The 22,148-nt window shown below is 42.4% G+C and overlaps 1 protein-coding gene across 1 annotated transcript in view; it reads left to right on the top strand.

Annotated features, from left to right (window-relative positions):
* LOC109894191 (catenin alpha-2) overlaps positions 1–19,456 on the top strand; it is a 690,086-nt gene extending 670,630 nt beyond the window's left edge. Inside the window, 2 exon segments of the mRNA XM_020487470.2 lie at positions 12,589–12,723; positions 15,192–19,456. Of these exon segments, the coding sequence (XP_020343059.1) occupies positions 12,589–12,723; positions 15,192–15,479 (423 nt within the window). The 3' untranslated portion in view covers positions 15,480–19,456.
* Positions 19,457–22,148: the final 2,692 nt, after the last annotated feature.

Genomic DNA, 22,148 nt, shown 5'->3' on the forward strand with positions numbered 1-22,148 from the left:
GGCTTGCCATTTTTAATTCCGCCTTTAAACGATTCTTTGACTGGTGTTTGCTGAATATTCACAGCCTTCTGCTGCCCTCCTCTCATGCTAGATGAGTGTGCGTGTGAAATGGCACCCTATTTCTTATATACAGTGGTGTACTACTTTGACTAGGTCTTTATGGGAGTCCATCAGGCTCTGTTCAAAAGTAGTGCACTATATAGGGACTAGGGTGCCATTTTGGATGAATTCTCATTCTGCAATGTGATGCTGCTCAAAGAGAGGGGCCTGATTTTCTCCCAATTTAAACAGGGATTTGTTTTAAGAGTATTTCGGTGAGGAGAAATGCGAAACACACGTCATCCAGGCACAACATACCGTAAATGGGTATTCAAATATTCAAACATTTTAAGAGTTTCCTTTTATCATCGAATAGAAAGACTATTTGATCTTGTATTTCTTTGGCAAGCCACTGTATTTTTAGATGTAATCTAATTCCAAAAAGGCTAATATTACCTACGACAAATAACTGTCTTTTTATGCCTTATTTTTCAAGAGGACAATTATTTAGCATTCACACCTTGCCGAACCGTTAACCTGTGGCTGACAGACGCAGTCAGGCGTGTCAGGGAGATTGAAGCGTGTGTGTGTGTGTGTGTGTGTGTGAGAGAGATTGAAGCTTTGCGGTACTACAGTAGAACAGGTCTCTCAAGTAGCAACCCTTTTTGCAATGCTCCACATCAAACCCTATTAAAGAGCATGTTAAGAGCAGTCTGTCAGTCTGACTGTTCTGCAGATGGATGGGAGATTGAGGGGGAGGTGTGTGTTTGTGCCCGGTTATGTGTGTGTGTGAGAGAGGGGGGGGGGGGGGGGGGGGGGTAAGAGTCTTAAAGGGAAATTTCACTGCTGTTCTATTTCACTATACATGTCCATTAATATGTTATTAACATATCATACTGTACAGTGGTTCCTTGCGGGCTGCTGCACATTATTTAATTGTCAGCCATTTGTTTGACCACCAGAGGGCATCTTTGAGAAGCATTTGAAATTATTTTATATTGGCATTAACCAGAGAATTTAAAACCATTTTTGTAATAACATAGTACATCGGATTGATTTTAATTAATGTGGCTTAATAAATTGGATTAATATTATGGTGTTTCTATTCTGAGAAAAACGAAACCCTCAGGGTTTCTGTTAGGATGGAATGGAACATATGGTGCTGTACAACGTGACGGTCGGGAGTAGGCTACAGCATAAGAGGATTGGATTATTCTAAATTCTTTGCCTTCATAAGACAACTTTGTTCCAATATTACTGTAAATCGGTGATATTTATTACCATTTGTTATGGATCCATAACTAAATCAACATCTGCATTTTGAAAGAGTATTTTTAGCATTATTTTATTAACGAAAGCATGAAGATGCTGATGAAGAAATACATTACTGTACATTATATGCTTTTACATTCGGATAATAAAGCATTTAAAGCATTTTGAAGATATAAGCCACCTGCATTTGTTTTTAGGCTACTGTGTAGTCTGACAAGTAAACATAGCCTACAGTACATACTGTAGTAAACATGGGAAAGTGCCTAATTCCTTATGAATAATAGTTTTTCCACTTTCCACTTGTTAAAGTTGATAAAGTGTTTTTAGCCACAATTGGCCCCAACCTCAAATAATACATTTGGGCACAGACTTCGGGCTAGAATGTTGAGGGTTCGAAACCTGCTCCCTGCTTGTTTCATTACATTATTATGCCGATCTCAGAGCGAATAGCCTGGATTGTTACTCCCATCTCTTTCCTCGCCCTCTTCCACGCATCATTCTCCGCCTGAGTGGTTCGCTTGTGGGCGTGCTGACAGGATATGGCATCACCTTTGCTTGTGCATTAAGAATTCAGCATAGCAAGTTTTATACGAAGGTCTGGTTATTCACAGGCAAATAGTAATATAATCTAAACTGCTCTGGTGACAAACAAACTTTGCTGCCCTGTTTTCAATCGTCCACATGGCTGGGAGAACCTCCTCAGATTAATTCAGATGAAGTTTGATATGCATAGGAGGTGTAGTGTACTGTTTTTTCTGTATATATGAATTACAAATCAGCCTTTACTTATGTTTCTAGTCTATTGCATAGTTACAATGTGTAATCATTGATGTCCCAGGAGCAGAAGTGGTAAACACTGTTGAAGTGTATAATTGTAATACATGCATGCAGACACATTTGGTAGCACTGCCTTCAAATTGTTTAACTTGGGTCAAACGTTTCGGGTAGCCTTCCACAAGCTTCCCACAATAAGTTAGGGGAATTATTCCTCCTGACAGAGCTGGTGTAACTGAGTCAGGTTTGTAGGCCTCCTTGCTCACACACGCTTTTTCAGTTCTGCCCACACATTTTCTATAGGATTGAGGTCAGGGCTTTGTGATGGCCACTCCAATGCCTTGACTTTGTTGTCCTTAAGCCATTTTGCTACAACTTTGGAAATATGCTTGGGGTCATTGTCCATTTGGAAGACCCATTTGTGACCAAGCTTTAACTTGTTATGGCTGCAATCCCCCTATTGGGATAAGTGTCATCAACAACCGCTGAATAGCATAGCGCTACATACAATAAATATTACTATAAATATTTATATTCATGAAATCACAAGTGCAATATAGGAAAACACAGCCTAGCCTTTTGTTAATCCACCTGTCGTGTCAGATTTTGAAATTATGCTTTAAAGCAATCCAAGCGTTTGTGTAAGTTTATCGATCGCACGATAAAACATTAAGTACACTTAGCATCAGGTAGCTAAATGAGAAAAGCAATCAAATGAATCGTTTACCTTTGATGATCTTTGGATGTTTTCACTCACGAGACTCCCAGTTACACAACAAATGTTCCGTTTGTTCCATAAAGATGATTTTTATATCCAAAATACCTCCGTTTGTTTGTCGCATTATGATCAGAAATCCACAGGAAGAGCGGTCACGACAACGCAAACAAAAATTCCAAATAGTTTCCAGTATGTCCACAGAAACATGTCAAACGTTTTTTATAATCAATCATCAGGTTGTTTTTAAAATATAGAATCGATAATATATCAAACGCAAATGTCTTTCACAGTAGGAGAGGGGAAAACAATGGCTGTCCAAATTATGTTGTATGTCATGTGACCACTTGACGCGATGTTATCGTTCTGGCTCATTTTTCAAAATAAAAGCCTGAAACTATGTCTGAAGACTGTTAACACCTTGAGGAAGCGATAGGAAAAGGAATCTGTTTCATATCCCTTTAAATCCAGCAAAGGGAGGCTATGGAATATGGAGTTTTCAAAATAGAAGCCACTTTCTGTTTTGACTTTCCTCAGGGTTTCGCCTTGCAATATCAGTTCTGTTATACACAGACAATATTTTGACAGTTTTGGAAACTTTAGAGTGTTTTCTATCCAATACTAATAATAATATGCATATATTAGCAACTGAGACTGAGGAGCTGGCCGTTTACAATGGGCACCTTTTCATCCAAGCTACTCAATACTGCCTCTGCCGCCATATGAAGTTAACTAATGTCTTGAGAATTTGCTTCAATATATCCACATAATTTTCAATCCTCATGATGCCATCTATTTTGTGAAGTGCACCTCTCCCTCCTGCAGCAAAGCACCACCACAACATGATGCTGCCACTCCTGTGCTTCACGGTTGGAATGGTGTTCTTCGGCTTGCAAGCGTTTTTCCTCCAAACATAACGATGGTCATTATGGCCAAACAGGACATTTCTCCAAAAAGTACGATCTTCGTCTACATGTGCAGTTTAAAACCATAGTCTGGCTTTTTTATGGCGGTTCTGGAGCAGTGGCTTCTTCCTTGCTGTGCGGCCTTTCAGGTTATGTCGACATAGGACTCGTTTTACTGTGGATATAGATACTTTTGTACCTGTTTCCTCCACCATCTTCACAAAGTCCTTTGCTGTTGTTCTGAGATTGATTTGCACTTTTCGCACTAAAGTACGTTCATCTCTAGGAGACAGAACGCGTCTCCTTCCTGAGCGGTATGATGGCTGCGTGGTCCCATGGTGTTTATACTTGCGTACTATTCTTTGTACAGATGAACGTGGTACCTTAAGGCATTTGGAAATTTCTCCGAAGGATGAACCAGACTTGTGGAGGTCTTGGCTGATTTCTTTTGATTTTCCCATGATGTCAAGCAAAGAGACACTGAGTTTGAAGGTAGGCCTTGAAATGCATCCACAGGTACACCTCCAATTGACTCAAATGATGTCAATTAGCCTATCAGAAGCTTCAAAAGCCATGACTTAATTTTCTGGAATTTACATTCAACTTAGTGTATGTAAAGTTCTGACCCACTGTAATTGTGATACAGTGAATTATAAATGAAATAATCTGTCTGTAAACAATTGTTGGAAAAATGACTTGTTTCATGCACAAAGTAGATGTCCTAACAGACTTGCCAAAACTATAGTTTGTTCACAAGAAATATGTGGAGTGGTTGAAAAACAAGTTTTAATGACTCCAACCTAAGTGTAGGTAAACTTCCGACTTCAACTCTATGTAAAATTAAAACATTTTTTTTTTTTTATCCAGCTCTTCTTGGAAAGCGGAATCAGAAGCAGCCATTGTAGCTAACTATTTAGTAATCTTAGACAGTGCACAGTAACATAGCTCCGGTGAACCTGCGAACTATTACAGTACCTCACCCTTTTTGAAAAGCCTGCCTTAGAGGGTGGGAACAAGGAAATATGCCTCTCAGATAGAAACATCATCGAGACTAATCCAATGGCTCTATTTCGCAAAGACAACCATATCTACTCGCTGCTAGCTTTGTACAATAAATGCTACAAAACATGACTCATTCATTATTTGATCAGACAGCAGGCTCAATCAACCAATGACGACAACTCTCCCAACTATAGTGCATAATTATGTCTGAAGCACCTTTCATCACTCATAATTATTAAGTAGACTGGAAGAACACCCCAAATAGCGGTGAAATCTCCCTTTAAATATTCTGCTAAGAGCAGCACTTGACATGGAATGACCCCTAGAGGCACCTGGCTCCATTTCACCACAGAGTAAAGAGTCGGATGGACCGGGCCTCTTTCTCCTCTCCCTCTTATCCTCATCTCTCACTATTCTTCTTCTTTTGCTGTCATCTCTTTCTAGTCTTCATCTGCTTATTTCTCTCGTTCTCTCACTCTTTACTCTCTCTGTCTTCTAACCCCTCTATCTTGTTCTCTCTCTTTCTTCCTCCCTTGAGGGTTTTCTTAAAACATAAAGCCCACTGCGTCCAGCAGCTCAGGCCTATGCGTAGTCCAGGGAAACTTGACAAACGTTCTACCTTCTGGGAACCCGCTGTGCTACTTCCTACCATAGAGATGGGAATGATTGTATCCAAAATGCACTACATTCGACTAGGGCCCATAGGGTTATGGTCAAAGTAAGGGAACTATATAGGGAATAGGGTGCCATTTAGGATTCATTCTTGGTCTGGTGGGGTTGAAGAGAACTCAAGGCATGGTCATTTACCAGGACCCCCTAAATGGCCATTGTCACGAGAACAAGGAATCACAGAGAGATGGGGGCATCGGAGTCAAAAGTAGTGCACTGTGTAGGGAATAGGGAAGCATTTGGGGGTGCAGATTAGAACTGTACTGACATTGATTATAATATGTATGTAAAACATCATTATTCATATTTGCATTGCCGCTCTAACCATGTATTTATTATTGAATACTTAGAATGCCTCCCTATGGGCCCTGGGTTTCATGTAATGCACTATATAGGGAATAGGGTGCCATTTGTGAAGCATCCAGAATCATGGGCAGAGCTCTTGTTTTTATCTACAAACCTGATTAAAAATGCAACAAGCCATCAATATAGAGGCGTGATTTAGTGATGCTTTTGTGTGTGTGTGTGTGTGTGTGTGTTCTGACAGAACTTTGGCCCCTGGTTTAATAACATATGTCTTGCTGCTGAGTCACCCATGCAGAGCAGCTGATTCATTTCAGGTCCAATTATGCAAAAACAAAATGGCTTCTTCCTCCCTCTTGAAAGTTTTCCACTAGCCTTGAATCCAAATTGAATATCGCGCCATTGATCAGTTTAGTTTCCAAGCTAGAATTCCACTCTGACTAGAGAGGGATGAAGGGAAGAAGAGAGGAATTCTAGCCGGCAATACAAACTGAATATCGCTCTGTTTCACTACGTTCAGTTTGGATTCCAGGCTAGAATTACTCTTTGTTAGGAAGGTTTGGAAAGAGAGAAATTCCATCCTGAAACCCAAACTAAATATCACTGTTTCACAATATTGAGTTTGGATTCCAGGCTGGAATTCGTCCTCCCCAGTCAGTGGCAGGAAAGAGAGTGAGTGAGTGAGTAAGAGGGAGGGAGGGAGAGAGAGAATGAAGCTGCCTGCTTTCCTTGGCGGCCTTGGCAAGGTAATGGTCCGTACTGTTTATTTACATCAGGAGGGAATCTGCTGGGGAGGCGGCCTATTAGTCAGGGAACCATATTGTCATCTGCCTGCCTGAACCGGGCTGGCCAGGAGCAGAGAGAAACTCGTGGGTTTCTGGTGTGATGGGCGAAAGGGGGTTGTGTGTGTGTGTGCGTGCGTGCGCGCGTGCGCGCGTTGGGTGGAATTTGTGGTAATGCTAGCCGGTGGTGGTGGGTGCAGTAATCATGTCCTCGGAGCTGCTCCCACTGTCTGCCTCACTGGCAGCACTGCATGAACACAGCTTTAAGGGGACATTACTGCGTGTGTGTTTGATGATCCACAAGTAACCGTTCAATGAAAATAACTATTTTAAAAGCTCATTCTGTGTGATCATAACCAAATAATGTTGATGACTTATCCAACATGTAGTTGTGGCCAAAGCATATTAGTGAAGAAAAAGTAAATCCACTGTAAAATTCCATCTCAAACTTGTTTTTGAACAGCTTTAAAAAGCTCTTGAAATTTTCTTGGATAATGGCATCATCCTCTTGGCCGAGACATGCCTGTGTGTAATTGGTCCAGCAGTTTTTTCCAAATTCTCTGGTGGAGAGACGTGGCCGTTTCCAAAACCACACCCGTACAACATACTTAGTATTCCGTTTATGTACTCATTGTCGCATAGTATTTAGCATGTACCGTTTAGTCAAAAGTATGGAGTAGGCCACAACAGCCGCAACGCAGTAGCAGGTGTGTATGTGGGTTTTTCTAAAATCAACAGACATGCATCACATTAACCAGCCTGATAATAGCTCATTTTCAATTTGATGAATTTATCTAAACTCAAGCTGGTTGTAGGCAGACAATCACATTCAACCTTAGCCAACATAGCCCATCTATCCTATTTATAAAGGACTGAAGACAGAAACATATCATTTTGCTCCATTTTAACATATTTATTAGTAAAAACCAAAGTTCTTAAACATATATAAATTAAATCAAATAGACAAGTACATATACCAATCGGTTCAAACGTTTAAACTAAAAGGCTACTGCACAGAAACGTGGACAGTCGGGTGCATCGCAAATTCAGAACCCAATACATTAAAAAACGGATCATTGGGAATGAGATCAGAATGACTGCTAAGGCTTGAATCATACATTTAAAAAACGGATCATTGGGAATGAGATCAGAATGACTGCTAAGGCTTGAATCATACATTTAAATAACGGATCATTGGGAATGAGATCAGAATGACTGCTAAGGCTTGAATCATACATTTAAAAAACGGATCATTGGGAATGAGATCAGAATGACTGCTAAGGCTTGAATCATACATTTAAATAACGGATCATTGGGAATGAGATCAGAATGACTGCTAAGGCTTGAATCATACATTTAAAAAACGGATCATTGGGAATGAGATCAGAATGACTGCTAAGGCTTGAATCATACATTTAAAAAACGGATCATTGGGAATGTGATCAGAATGACTGCTAAGGCTTGAATCATACATTTAAAAAACGGATCATTGGGAATGAGATCAGAATGACTGCTAAGGCTTGAATCATACATTTAAATAATTAAATGGGGAGCCTAGCCTACAAAACTAAAACAATCTGTTGAAATCAAAAGGCCTGATTAACATGACATCAATAACGCAGCCACATCCTGAGTCCCCCGGAAATTAAAAGCTGGTTTTAGTATTTATTTCAAAAGCTCTGCCAAAGGCCAAGAGAACAAGAAACTCTATTCAATGAGAACGTATTTTTCAAAGATGTAGCCTACGATGCAATACCTACAATGCAGGACTCCTTGTATATAGCCTCATTATTGTTATTTTTTGTTGGGAAAGGGCTTGTGGTAAGTAATGGCAAGTAAGCTTTTTTACAGTAAAGTCTATAACAGTTGTATTTGGTGCACGCAACAAATACAATTGAATTTGATCTTTTAAAGATGCCATTTTAAACTCAAGTGATTATTTACAGTACTTTGAAGTACACTGAACAAAAATATAATACGCAACATGGAACAATTACAGGTCATATAAAGAAATCAGTTTATTGAAATAAGTTAATTAGGCTCTAATCTATGGATTTCACATGACTGGTAATAAAAATATGCATCTGTTGATTAGAGATAGCTAAATAGATAGAAAACCAGTCAGTATCTGTATCTGGTGATCACCATTTGCCTCATGCAGCGCGACACATCTCCTTTGCATTGACCAGGCTGTTGATTGTGGCCTGTGAAATGATCTCCCACTCCTCTTCGATGGCTCTGCGGAGTTGCTGGATATTGGCGGGAACTGGAATAGCCGTACACGTCGATCCAGAGCATCCCAAACATGCTCAATGGGTGACATGTCTGGTGAGTATGCAGGCCATGGATGAACTGGAACATTTTCAGCTTCCAGGAAATCATGGAGCCGTGCATTATCATGCTGAAACATGAGGTGATGGCGGCGGATGAATGGCACGACAATGGGTCTCGGGATCTCGTCACGTTATCTCTGTGCATTCCAATTTCCATCAATAAAATGCAATTGTGTTCGTTGTCCGTAGCTTATGTCTGCCCATACCATAACCCCACCATTGGGCACTCCCACTCCCACTGCTCACACCGTTGACATCAGCAAACCGCTCTCCCGCACAACGCCTCAAAACGTGGGGCCAGTTGAACGTACTGTCAAATTCTCTAAAACAACATTGGAGGTGGCTTATGGTAGAGAAATGAATATACAATTCTCTGGCAACAACTCTGGTGGATATTCCTGCAGTCAGCATGCCAATTGCATGCTCCCTCAATCTGTGGCGTTGTGTGTGATAAAACTGCACATTTTAGGGTGTCCTTTTATTGTACCCTACACAAGGTGGACCTGTGTAAGGATCATTCTGGTTAATCAGCTTCTTGATATGCCACACCTGTCAGGTGGATGGATTATCTTGGCAAAGAAGAAATGCTCACTAACAGGGATAGAAAAAAATGTGTGCACAAAATTTGAGAGAAATCAGCTTTTTGTGAGGATAGAACATTTCTGGGATCTTTCATTTCATGAAACATGGGACCAACACTTTCCTTTTTTTTATTTTTTATTTTTTTATTTCACCTTTATTTAACCAGGTAGGCTAGTTGAGAACAAGTTCTCATTTGCAACTGCGACCTGGCCAAGATAAAGCATAGCAGTGTGAGCATACAACAAAGAGTTACACATGGAGTAAACAATTAACAAGTCAATAACACAGTAGAAAACAAAGGGGGGGTCTATATACAATGTGTGCAAAAGGCATGAGGAGGTAGGCAAATAATTACAATTTTGCAGATTAACACTGGAGTGATAAAAGATCAGATGGTCATGTACAGGTAGAGATATTGGTGTGCAGAAGAGCAGAAAAGTAAATAAATAAAAACAGTATGGGGATGAGGTAGGTGAAAAGGGTGGGCTATTTACCAATAGACTATGTACAGCTGCAGCGATCGGTTAGCTGCTCAGATAGCTGATGTTTGAAGTTGGTGAGGGAGATAAAAGTCTCCAACTTCAGCGATTTTTGCAATTCGTTCCAGTCACAGGCAGCAGAGTACTGGAACGAAAGGCGGCCAAATGAGGTGTTGGCTTTAGGGATGATCAGTGAGATACACCTGCTGGAGCGCGTGCTACGGATGGGTGTTGCCATCGTGACCAGTGAGCTGAGATAAGGCGGAGCTTTACCTAGCATAGACTTGTAGATGACCTGGAGCCAGTGGGTCTGGCGACGAATATGTAACGAGGGCCAGCTGACTAGAGCATACAAGTCGCAGTGGTGGGTGGTATAAGGTGCTTTAGTGACAAAACGGATGGCACTGTGATAGACTTAATCCAGTTTGCTGAGTAGAGTGTTGGAAGCCATTTTGTAGATGACATCGCCGAAGTCGAGGATCGGTAGGATAGTCAGTTTTACTAGGGTAAGCTTGGCGGCTTGAGTGAAGGAGGCTTTGTTGCGGAATAGAAAGCCGACTCTTGATTTGATTTTCGATTGGAGATGTTTGATATGAGTCTGGAAGGAGAGTTTGCAGTCTAGCCAGACACCTAGGTACTTATAGACGTCCACATATTCTAGGTCGGAACCATCCAGGGTGGTGATGCTAGTCGGGCATGCAGGTGCAGGCAGCGACCGGTTGAAAAGCATGCATTTGGTTTTACTAGCGTTTAAGAGCAGTTGGAGGCCACGGAAGGAGTGTTGTATGGCATTGAAGCTTGTTTGGAGGTTAGATAGCACAGTGTCCAAAGACGGGCCGAAAGTATATAGAATGGTGTCGTCTGCGTAGAGGTGGATCAGGGAATCGCCCGCAGCAAGAGCAACATCATTGATAAACACAGAGAAAAGAGTCGGCCCGAGAATTGAACCCTGTGGCACCCCCATAGAGACTGCCAGAGGACCGGACAGCATGCCCTCCGATTTGACACACTGAACTCTGTCTGCAAAGTAATTGGTGAACCAGGCGTGTTTACATGTCGTGTTTAAATTTTTGTTCCGTGTATAATGTGAACAAAAGTGCATCCCAAATTGCACCCTATTCCCTATACAGTGCACTACTATTGACCAGAGCCCTGGTTATAAGTAGTGCACTTAGTGTCCTATGCAGGGAATGTGGTGCCATTTGAGACACAGAGCATTTATTTGTTACAGGATGACTGTGCATCTGTGACCATTTAGATTTTTTTATTTTTTTACCCCCAATTTCAAGGTATCCAATTGGTAGTTACAGTCTTGCCTCATTGCTGCTACTCCCGTACGGACTCGGGAGAGGCGAAGGTTGAGAGCCATGCATCCTCCAAAACACAACCCAACCAAGCCACACTGCTTCTTGACACAATGGCCACTTAACCCCCAGCCGCACCAATGTGTCGGAGGAAACACTGTACACATGGCGACCGTGTCAGCATGCACTGAGCCCGGCCCGCCACAGGAGTTGTCAAGAAATACCTGTCAGCCAAACACTCCCCTAACCCGGGCGATGCTGGGCCAATTGTGCTCCACCCCATGGGATCTCCTGGTTGCAGCCGGCTGCTACAGAGCCTGGATTCAAACCCAGAATCTCTAGTGGCACAGCTAGCACTGTGATGCAGTGCCTTAGACCACTGCGCCACTCGGGAGGCATCTGTGACCATTAATGCTCCACCACGAGTACTTCGAGTCCATCGATACTAGTCTCCCTCACACCCTTACTTACTTACTCAGTGTATGCGAACAAGCACACTAAAGCACAATTAAACTGTAAAAAAAAACAAGTGTGGAAAGATAACACATTGGAACAATCTAAGCACGGCATTCGCCATTTGCAACTTGAGGGGAATAGGTAGAGATGGGTCGTGTTCATGAAGAAAATGGAATGAAACAGGGAGGGACTACTGAATAAGAAATGCAAATGTTCCATCTTCTATTGCAAAATGTTTGAAAACATTGCATGCCCTAATTAACATGGTCCCTTAGCTAGCTCATGCAGCCCCTTAACTTGGCTGTCCCAATGTATCCCAGCCCCCCTAAAGACAAGGAAGTGAGACCTGTGTGAATTCCTCGCTTCCCTTCGACTCTAGACGAGCTGCCTGAATGTTCTAGTTAGGACCATTTACTATTAATGGTTGGGAAAAAGGTTCCTGTAGAAAACGGTGCCCGGGAGCGTTTTAAAAGCAAAGTAGCGAATGCACTCTTCTTTCTTTACCCACCAGGAAACTTGTGGTCCGTAGCAAATTTTCTCAGCATGACGTCCAGAATATATTACAGCGACTTTGTGTGCATTGTGGGACTGAAAAGTCTCTGTCCCGCTCCCTCTCTGTGGCTCAAATGGCACCCTATTCCCAGTGAATACGGTGCCTTTAGGGATACAGATTTTTCTCTCTGGTGTTGTTTTTACCTCAGTATATACTAGTATATACTATACTAGGGCCGGAAAAGGACTTACTAATTGACTAATCGGACACTGCTAATTGGATGATTGGTTGTTTTTCTCCTGTAGGAATGAATACAGTAGAGAAATTACATGCCATTAGGAAAATAAAATGAGCACAACCGTTTTATAAACTACTTCTGACGTACAAGACTATTTCTTAACCCGGCTTTGAAACTCATTTTTTAGCTATTTTCCCTGTTTTTAAACAAATTTTATCATCATGTTTGTGTGCATGTCTCAGTGCCCTGACTCGGCCTGCAAGCAGGACCTGCTGGCCTACCTGCAGAGAATCGCCCTGTACTGCCACCAGCTCAACATCTGTAGCAAGGTCAAGGCCGAGGTCCAGAACCTGGGAGGAGAGCTCATCGTCTCTGGGGTAAGTCTCACCACACAACACCCTCACATTGTACAGTCAAGGCCCAGGGTCTCTGTCAATAGTTGTATTCAAGCACTGGTGAGCAGCAATATTCTGTGTGTGGGCCTCATTCCTTTATCTCAGTAGTTAAAGGGGCCTTCCCTAGGCTTCCTCCCTCCTGGTTTCTTCCAATTCCTCTCAAAGAGCATCGGAGGAGGAGTTCTGAGGGAGAAACTTGGATCCTCTGCTCCAATGCGCTTTGAGAGGAATTGAGGAAACAATCACAGAGGAAGCAAGGATTTGAAAGCTAATAATATTTTCTGGGGGATTTCCCAGTTGTTTTGAAAGCACCATGACCATCAGAAGCATGTACCATCAGTCCAGTAAAAAAAAAAAGCTATTATTTGCAAATCACCATGCGCAATGCCAAGTGTCGGCTGGAGTGGGGCAAAGCTCGAAGCCATTGGACTCTGCAGCAGTGGAAACACGTTCTCTGTAGTGATGAATCACGCTTCACCATCTGGCAGTCCGACGGATGAATCTGGGTTTGGCGGATGCCAGGAGAAACGCTACCTGTCCAAATGCATAGTGCCAACTGTAAAGTTTGGTGGAGGGGGAATAATGGTCTGGGGCTGTTTTTCATGGTTTGGGCTAGGTCCCTTAGTTCCAGTGAAGGGAAATCTTAATGCTACAGCATACAGTACAATGACATTCTAGACGATTCTGTGCTTCCAACTTTGTGTCAACAATTTGGGGAAGGCCCTTTCCTGTTTCAGCATGACAATGCCCCCGTGCACAAAGCAAGGACCATACAGAAATGTTTTGTCGAGATCGGTGTGGAAGAACTTGTCTGGCCTGCACAGAGCCCTGACCTCAACTCCATCGAACATCTTTGGGATGAATTGGAATACCACCGGCAAGCCAGGCCTAATCGCCCAACATCAATGCCCAACCTCAGTTAATGCTCTTGTGGCTGAATGGAAGTCCCTGCAGCAATGTTCGAACATCTAGTGGAAAGACTTCCTAGAAAAGTGGAGGCTGTTTTAACTCTACATGATTTTGGAATTAAATGTTCGACGAGTAGCTGCCCACATACACAACATGACCAAAAGTATCTTCGCGCACGTTCCCCCATTAAACAGGCTCATTAAATTCTCGGAAATTGTGCAATTCATTCATTGTAAAATGTCCTCTATGATCTGTTAAAATATACCCCCTATTCTGATTGGCTTATTATGGCTAGAAACACTGAGGTCCTCGAGTAACACTCCTCTCGATCATTGTCTGGCAAAACTCTTGTTCTCTCTTCACCTTCGCAGTGCCAGCCCCAACCCAGGGAGTCCTCAACACAACTGACAATTAAGCGTTGAAAAACATTGCCCTGGCTACACGACGCCCACTTTTTTTCCAGACACTTCTTAATTAGCAGTTGGTGGAGGTCAGGTGCACCTCTCTCCCTGCGTTTTGTTTGGCTGGCATTTAGAGGCTGCGGCCAGCCCCCCTACCCCCGTGCCCTCCCACCCCGAGAAGGGAGTCAACCGCTAGATTTAATTGGCTCCGAACTCCAGCTGGTCACTATAAAAAGGTTAGCAGCACGGTGGGTGCCCCCGATACCCTGAATTATGCTTAAATTACCCAGTTATATGCAGTAATTTAGTCCCAACAGGATGAGCTGAAACTCTATGGGCACTGTGTTCACTATAACAGGCTCTGGTTGAAAGTAGTGCTCTATATAGGGAATAGGGTGCCATTTGTGACGCAGCCATACTCTTTTGGACACCCGCTTTCTCTTAATGAGGCTGTCATATCAGAGATGTGTTGGAGGTACAGCGGTCACTCTGAACCTGTCTAGCTACTCAGGGCTCTGATAAGACGAGTGTGGGACCTTCTATCGCCCTGCAGGGAAGACCAGAGAGAGAGAGCTCACCTCTGTACTATAAGAACTGTTCGCTTGATAAAGCCTTCTTCAGTGAGAGCTCTTTGCCGCAGGCAGTTCTTGTTATCTTGCACCGTGACATGGGATGTCTAGAAGACCGTCTGTCTAAGAAAGGGGTGCGTTACACTAATCTTTCTTTGAAGAAACAACAGATCGCCAATTGGTTGGATAGTATTAATGCTTACACCTGCCCAATAGATCTGCTTCATTGAAGTCCTGAAGGATATCCAATTGGTTGGATTATTGCTTACACCTGTCCAATCACTTAGATCTTCCTTCTCCCCTCTCCTTCTTCTCACCTCTCCCCCTCCTCATGGGGTTTGCAGAATGTTTTATGTGCAGTTGATGATGCAGGTTTGCAGTTGACCTAAAAAATTGCTTCTATTGCTGGTGTTATACAGGTAATATATGTGATGTTTAATATGTCCATTTAACTACAATGTTGTTACTACAGTTAATACTATGTAGTGAAATAGGTATAAGGGCAACGTTAATAATATAGTGTTAGTATAAAGATCCGAACATCTAAGATGTTCTCTATCTCTCCCCGTAGCTGGACAGCGCCACCTCCTTGATCCAGGCGGCCAAGAACCTGATGAACGCTGTGGTGCTCACAGTCAAGGCCAGCTACGTAGCGTCCACCAAGTACGCCAAGGTGTACGGCGCCGCCGCCGTCAACTCGCCTGTGGTCAGCTGGCGCATGAAGGCGCCCGAGAAGAAGCCCTTGGTGAAGCGGGAGAAGCCCGAGGAGTGTCAGACGCGCGTTCGACGGGGCTCGCAGAAGAAGCACATCTCGCCCGTCCAGGCCCTCAGCGAGTTCAAGGCCATGGACTCCTTCTAAAGATGGCCGCCGCCACGGCATATGTCACTGGAACCAAGAAAAACAACACCGACAACGAGAAGTTTAAGGAAACTCCCATCTTTCTTTGTGTTCATTTGTTTATTTCGGGTGAGAGGAGTTACGCTGATAATAACAACGCCTCCTTTCCCCCTTTTTGAGTGAAGGGTCGATGGAAAAAAAACCTGCCTGGAGGACTTTGCTAACCCGCCACCTGTACTGAACTACAGCTCCCATGAACACTTTGGGCTTCTCGGCCAATGGGAAGCCAGCGCGCTCCCACCCATATTTATTACTATTATAACTACTGTAGCTTAACCGTGTGAGAGCCAAATGTGTGACACTAAAAACAAAAACTTACTAAAAAAGGGAGATGAAAAGTTCAAAACAAAACATATCAGAAGAGCAGCACCTAAAATGACTAAATGGCCATCAATATTATTGCTATATCATTACTATCGTGGTACTGCCTGGCTGCTCGTACACACATTAACTGCCTGAATGGAAATGATGAATGGCACAGTAGTGAAATCTCTGTAATAAGAGGATTGATCTATCGAGGTTGATAAACTTTGGGCGGCATTTTCGTGGTGCAAAAAGAGCACAGGTTTGTGCAAAAATGACTGTCAACCTCTATATAAATCAGGCAGGGAAACTTCACTTGAAACTTTTCATCAACAATGTGCATTTATAATGAGGCGATTGAACTAGAGTTTAGTTTACTGAGTAATGCATGAAGTCACCTCCTCATAACACATCGATGAAACGCTTCAACTTAAAACCACCCTGCCTGATTATGAAGAGGTTTACAGTATTTCCCCCACAGATTCTGTGCTTTTTTTTTGTACAACACAAATGTCAATATTCCCATCCTAACTTAATATCTTGTATGTTGTCCCCGGTTTGAACGATACCTTACCTGTAGAGCTAGGATTAACTTATGTTTAAGGTAACTGAAAGTGTTTGGCATCCAAGTCATTTGTTTCTTTGTTTCTTCCCGACCCGGTGTTCCTGAACGATGCATACACTTCATGGTCCTATGGTATTGCCTTTTTAAAATTCAATTTCTCATGATGATATCACTAACTGTATCGCAGCCTGATTGGATTATTGTGTAGAGTGTAATAGTAGACACGGAGAGGTATGACTAGTTGTGGTTTCCTCAGAGAATATTTGGCTGTGTTTAGACAAGGCAGCCCAATAATGATATATATTTTTTTACTAATTTGTCTTTTAATCAATCAGTTCAGCTCTGAAAAAGATCTGATGTGATTGGTCAAAAGTTAAATTACTGGAAAAAAATACCAGAATTGGGGTGCCTGTCTAAATGAAGTCATAGAGTCTTACAAACATACATACATTCAGGTAACTGCCAAAATAATGGAAACACTTGAGTAAATGAGGGATATAAAGTTCATTAAAAGGAGGTGCTTCCACACAGGTGTAGTTCCTGAGATAATTAATCAATTGACATCCCAGCAGGGTTATGTATAAAAATGTTGGGCAGGACATTATTTGGGCTACCATGGCTCCCATAGGATGACAATGCCATCCACATGGCATGAATGGCCATGGAATGGTTTGATGAGCATGAAAACGATGTTAACCATCTGTCACCAGATCTCAACCCAATTGAACACTGATGGGAGATTCTGGAGCAGAGGTTTCCACCACCATCAACAAAACGCCAAATGATGGAATTGGGTTGCATCCCTCCAATCGAGTTCCAGACACAGAATCTATTCTAATTGAATTTGTTCTGGCTCGTGGTGGCCCAACGACCAATTAAGACACTTGCTGTTGGTGTTTCCATTATATTGACAGTGACCTGTACATACTTACATACAGTTGAAGTCGGAAGTTTACATACACCTTAGCCAAATACATTTCAACTCAGTTTTTCACAATTCCTGACATTTAATCAGAGTAAAAGTTCCCTGTTTTAGGTCAGTTAGGATTACCACTTTATTTTAAGAATGTGAAATGTCAGAATAATAGTATAGAGAATGATTTATTTCAGCTTTTATTTCTTTCATCACATTTCCAGTGGGTAAGAAGTTTACACACACTCAATTAGTATTTGGTAGCATTGCCTTTAAATGGTTTAACTTGGGTAAAATGTTTTGGGTAGCCTTCCACAAGCTTCCCACAATAACTTTGGGGAATTATGGCCCATTCCCCCCGCCGATAGAGCTGGTGTAACTGAGTCAGGTTTTCTAGGCCTCCTTGCTCGCACACGCTTTTTCAGTTCTGCCCACAATTTTTCTAATGGATTGAGGTGAGGGCTTTGTTGATGGCCACTCCAATACCTTGACTTTGTTGTCCTTAAGCCATTTTGCCACAACTTTGGAAGTATGCTTGGGGTCATTGTCCATTTGGAAGACCCATTTGCGATCAAGCTTTAACTTCCTGACTGATGTCTTGAGATGTTGCTTCAACATATCCACGTAATTTTCCTCCCTCATAATGCCATCTATTTTGTGAAGTGCACCAGTCCCTCTTGCAGCAAAGCACCCCCACAACATGATGCTGCCACCCCCACAACATGATGCTGCCACCACCGTGTGTCATGGTTGGAATGATGTTCTTCAGCTTGCAAGCATCCCCCTTTTTTCTCCAAACATAACAATGGTCATTATGGTCAAACAGTTCCATTTTTGTTTCATCAGACCAGAGGACAATTCTCCAAAAAGTAAGATCTTTGTCCTCATGTGCAGTTGCAAACCATAGTCTGGCTTTTTTATGGCGGTTTCTGGCTCCTTCCTTGTTGAGCAGGTTGTCGATATAGGGCTCATTTAACTGTGGATATAGATACTTTTGTACCTGTTTTCGCCACCATCTTCAAAAGGTCCTTTGCTGTTGTTCTGGGATTGATTTGCACTTTACACACCAAAGTACATTCATCTCAAGGAGACAGAATGCGTCTCCTTCCTGAGCGGTATGATGGCTGCGTGATCCCATGGTGTTTATACTTGCGTACTATTGTTTGTACAGATGAACGTGGTACCTTCAGGCATTTGGAAATTGCTCCCAAGGATGAACCAGACTTGTGGAGGCCTACAGTTTTTTTCTGAGGTATTGGCTGATTTCTTTTGATTTTCCCATGATGTCAAGCAAAGAGGCACTGAGATTGAAGGTAGGGCTTGAAATACATCCACAGGTACACCTCCAATTGACGTCAATTAGCCTATCTGAAACTTCCATGACATAATTTTCTGGAATTTGTCAAGTTGTTTGTCAACTTAGTGTATGTAATCTTCTGACCCACTGGAATTGTGATACAGTGAATTATTTATTTTATCTATCTATTATTTTACCAGGTAAGTTGACTGAGAACACGTTCTCATTTGCAGCAACGACCTGGGGAATAGTTACAGGGGAGAGGAGGGGGATGAATGAGCAAATTGTAAACTGGGGATTATTAGGTGACCGTGATGGTTTTGAGGGCCAGATTTGGAATTTAGCCAGGACACCAGGGTTGAGACTCCTACTTTTACGATAAGTGCCATGGGATCTTTAATGACCTCAGGACACCCGTTTATTGTCCCATCCGAAAGACGGCACCCTACACAGGGTATTGGGATATATTTTTTTAGACTAGAGGAAAGAGTGCCTCCTACTGGCCCTCCAAACACCACTTCCAGCAGCATCTGGTCTCCCACCCAGGAACTGACCAGGACCAACCCTGCTTAGCTTCAGAAGCAAGCCAGCAGTGGTATGCAGAGTGGTATGCGGCTGACCAAAAGTGAAATAATCTGTCTGTAAACAATTGTTGGAAAAATTACTTGTGTCATGCACAAAGTAGATGTCCTAATCAAATTGCCAAAAGTATAGTTTGTTAATTAACAAGACATTTGTGGAGTGGTTGAAAACCGAGTTTTAATGACTACAACCTAAGTGTATGTAAATTTCCGACTTCAACTGTACATACAAACAAATACCTTTATATTCACTGTTCTCTAATAAACCCGTCAAACTGACCTCCCTCCACGTCTGTTTCTTTACCACTCACAAGCGCCTATATTTTCATATAGTATAACAGATATTATAATTACATGGTGGGTACTCAATTCAATTTTAGATCATGGCTTTCCAGAAAGGGTTTGATTTGCACACTAGTAGAAACCCATTATCTGCAATTGCATGAATACCAGCCTAATTCTACACTATTTTTACCCACCGTTTGACCTATACACGTTTCTGGGTTCATTAGAGGGGCTTAAACAAACGTATCCAATTGCAAATTTATGCTAGGCCATAAACTATTTAACTTTGTAAGAGTTCAGGTACTTGTGCCTATTCAACTTTGTACTTGAAATTGAAAGAAGTACCAGAAAGAACAAATACCCAACACTCACTATATCATTTCCAAGAATGGCCATGTCGCAATTCTCCTGCCTTTTACCAAAGTGTGCACATTATGGATTTGACATGACAGGAAGTGTGCAAGTGCGCACTTTTGGGAGAAGGGTGGAGAATTGGGAAGGTAGCCTAAAGAACAAATAAACAAAGAACATGGTGGAATTCTCTCTGTATGATAACATGGGAGAATTTCAGTTGTGTTTCCTTGATTCCTTGTGTCCTCTCTCCTCGCCTGCTTATGAAAACCCAGTGGGCGACAAGGTCAGAGGGTGCAAGACTTCTGACCTCATCCAATGGGTTTTGAGAAAGAGGCGAAAGGACGCGAGGAATTAAGAAAATGCAATTGAGATTCTCCCCATTATTCACAATGCATAAGCCCTGTGTAAGGAACAGACAGACAGTGTACTGCAAACCGAAATGGATTTGAAAGGAACAGAGTGGTGGAAGGAATATGTAATACCAATACTCACAACACAAAAGCTTCATGTAGCTCAATGTAATGAGCAAACAGACAGTGTAGTGCAGAACAAAGCTCTATCCACTCCTCCGCCTTCCCTCTCAAGGTCACTGCTGACCCTGAGCTCTGCTGTGTGAAGGCATCGGAGTCGATATCGAACAGATGAGCTCTCGTCAATCTCCATTAGAGAGGGAGAGAGAGCGAGATGGGGGAGGGACAGTCGGAGAGGGCGGGAGAGAGGGAAGGAGAGAGGGACTGTTCTGTAGTGAACAAACCTTCACTCGTCAGCAACTCGACAATCAGAAGGGGAAGACACCTTCAGCACTGCTGTTTGACCCTGGAAACCACCACGAAGGTTTGGATGCTGAAGCATGGTCCACCATAATGCTGCAGCATAATGCCACCAGACCTGGGTTTGAAATACTTGAAGAATCATTTGAAATGCTTTCTCTGTGCCTGTTTGAGCTTATTTAACCAATGTCCCAAAACTGCAAATCCTACCCACACAGACTCTAGCCAAAGCTCAAAGTATCTGAAAGATTTTTCAAGTAGTATTTTTATTTTTATTTTTTAAGTATTAGTAAGCTAAGTCTGATAGATACAGTTCATACTCTGTTCACACCGCCGAGCCGAGCTGTACTGCGACGGCCTGGTTACGCATAGTGGCGTAACAGTTTTTAAAGCGAATTTCCTGTAATGACACATATGTTTGCCATGGCTTACGACGTGTTCATATGCTATCTGGGGAGGTGGGGGCCACCGCTACGCCAGAGCCGTGCTCGAAAGGATATGAAATCAAAAGATCATAGCCAACACAGTACCGTTCGTTCAGTTCTGCACAACTGTCAACTTACTGCAACGGAGAACCTTGATAGTACTGTAGAGATCATAATAGTTCTATCTGCAGTGTAATTATGGCTTGAACATGGCTCGGGGCCATACCAAGGGAAATCAAGGCCTTAAAGGCAATAAAGTGAAATGTTCTGAACATAACAGAGAGGTTGCTTTCCAAATGGCCCCCTATTCCCTATAAAGTGTGCTACTTTTGACCAGAACCATATGGAACGCATTTGGAACACAGACAGATTAATACGCTGAATTACATACTGTATACATAAGATAGAAGGTTATATATTTTCTATTCAGCATTGACATCCATTGTTCTTCATATTCATTACAATCCATTAAATATGCACTATGTTCTTGATGTTGTATTTGCTTTATAGGCACGAACGCACACCTTATTCGTTTGGAAAAAGCTCATTTTCTCTCTGGTCGAGAAGGATTCGATAACGACCCTCCATCCTTTCATCGCTGCTCAGAGTACCTCTCTTTCTCTCCTCCTCTATTGGGCCCTGTTGGATAGAAAACATAGGTTCGACCATTGATCAATGGCGTCCGTCGAACGAACTTGAACCCGGGCACCTCCAATCATAACGCATTGACATGCGTAATCGTCCCACTCCGCACCATTACACATTAGAAACGGGGTGTAAAAAAAGGACGTTTTTATCCAATAAAGCCCACGGCAGAGAAATAGACCATTCATTTACATTCAATTGGCACAGTGGCGTATCATTACTTTACATTAGATGGACACAGCCATGTGTGGTGTCGGTAATGGATGAACAGAAAATGCATGCTGTTACCAACGAATAGGCTACAATAGGCTCACTATGAAGCTGCATTGTAATTGGATGATTTCGCCTTTATTTAACCAGGTCGGCCAGTTGAGAACAAGTTCTCATTTGCAACGGCGACCCTGGCCAAGGTAAAGCAGAAGCAGTTTGACGCGTAAAGCAAAGCATTTCGAGTCACACATGGAATGAACAAACATACAATCAATAAATACA

This window comes from Oncorhynchus kisutch, linkage group LG7 (assembly GCF_002021735.2).
Source record: "Oncorhynchus kisutch isolate 150728-3 linkage group LG7, Okis_V2, whole genome shotgun sequence".
NCBI lineage: Eukaryota > Metazoa > Chordata > Actinopteri > Salmoniformes > Salmonidae > Oncorhynchus > Oncorhynchus kisutch.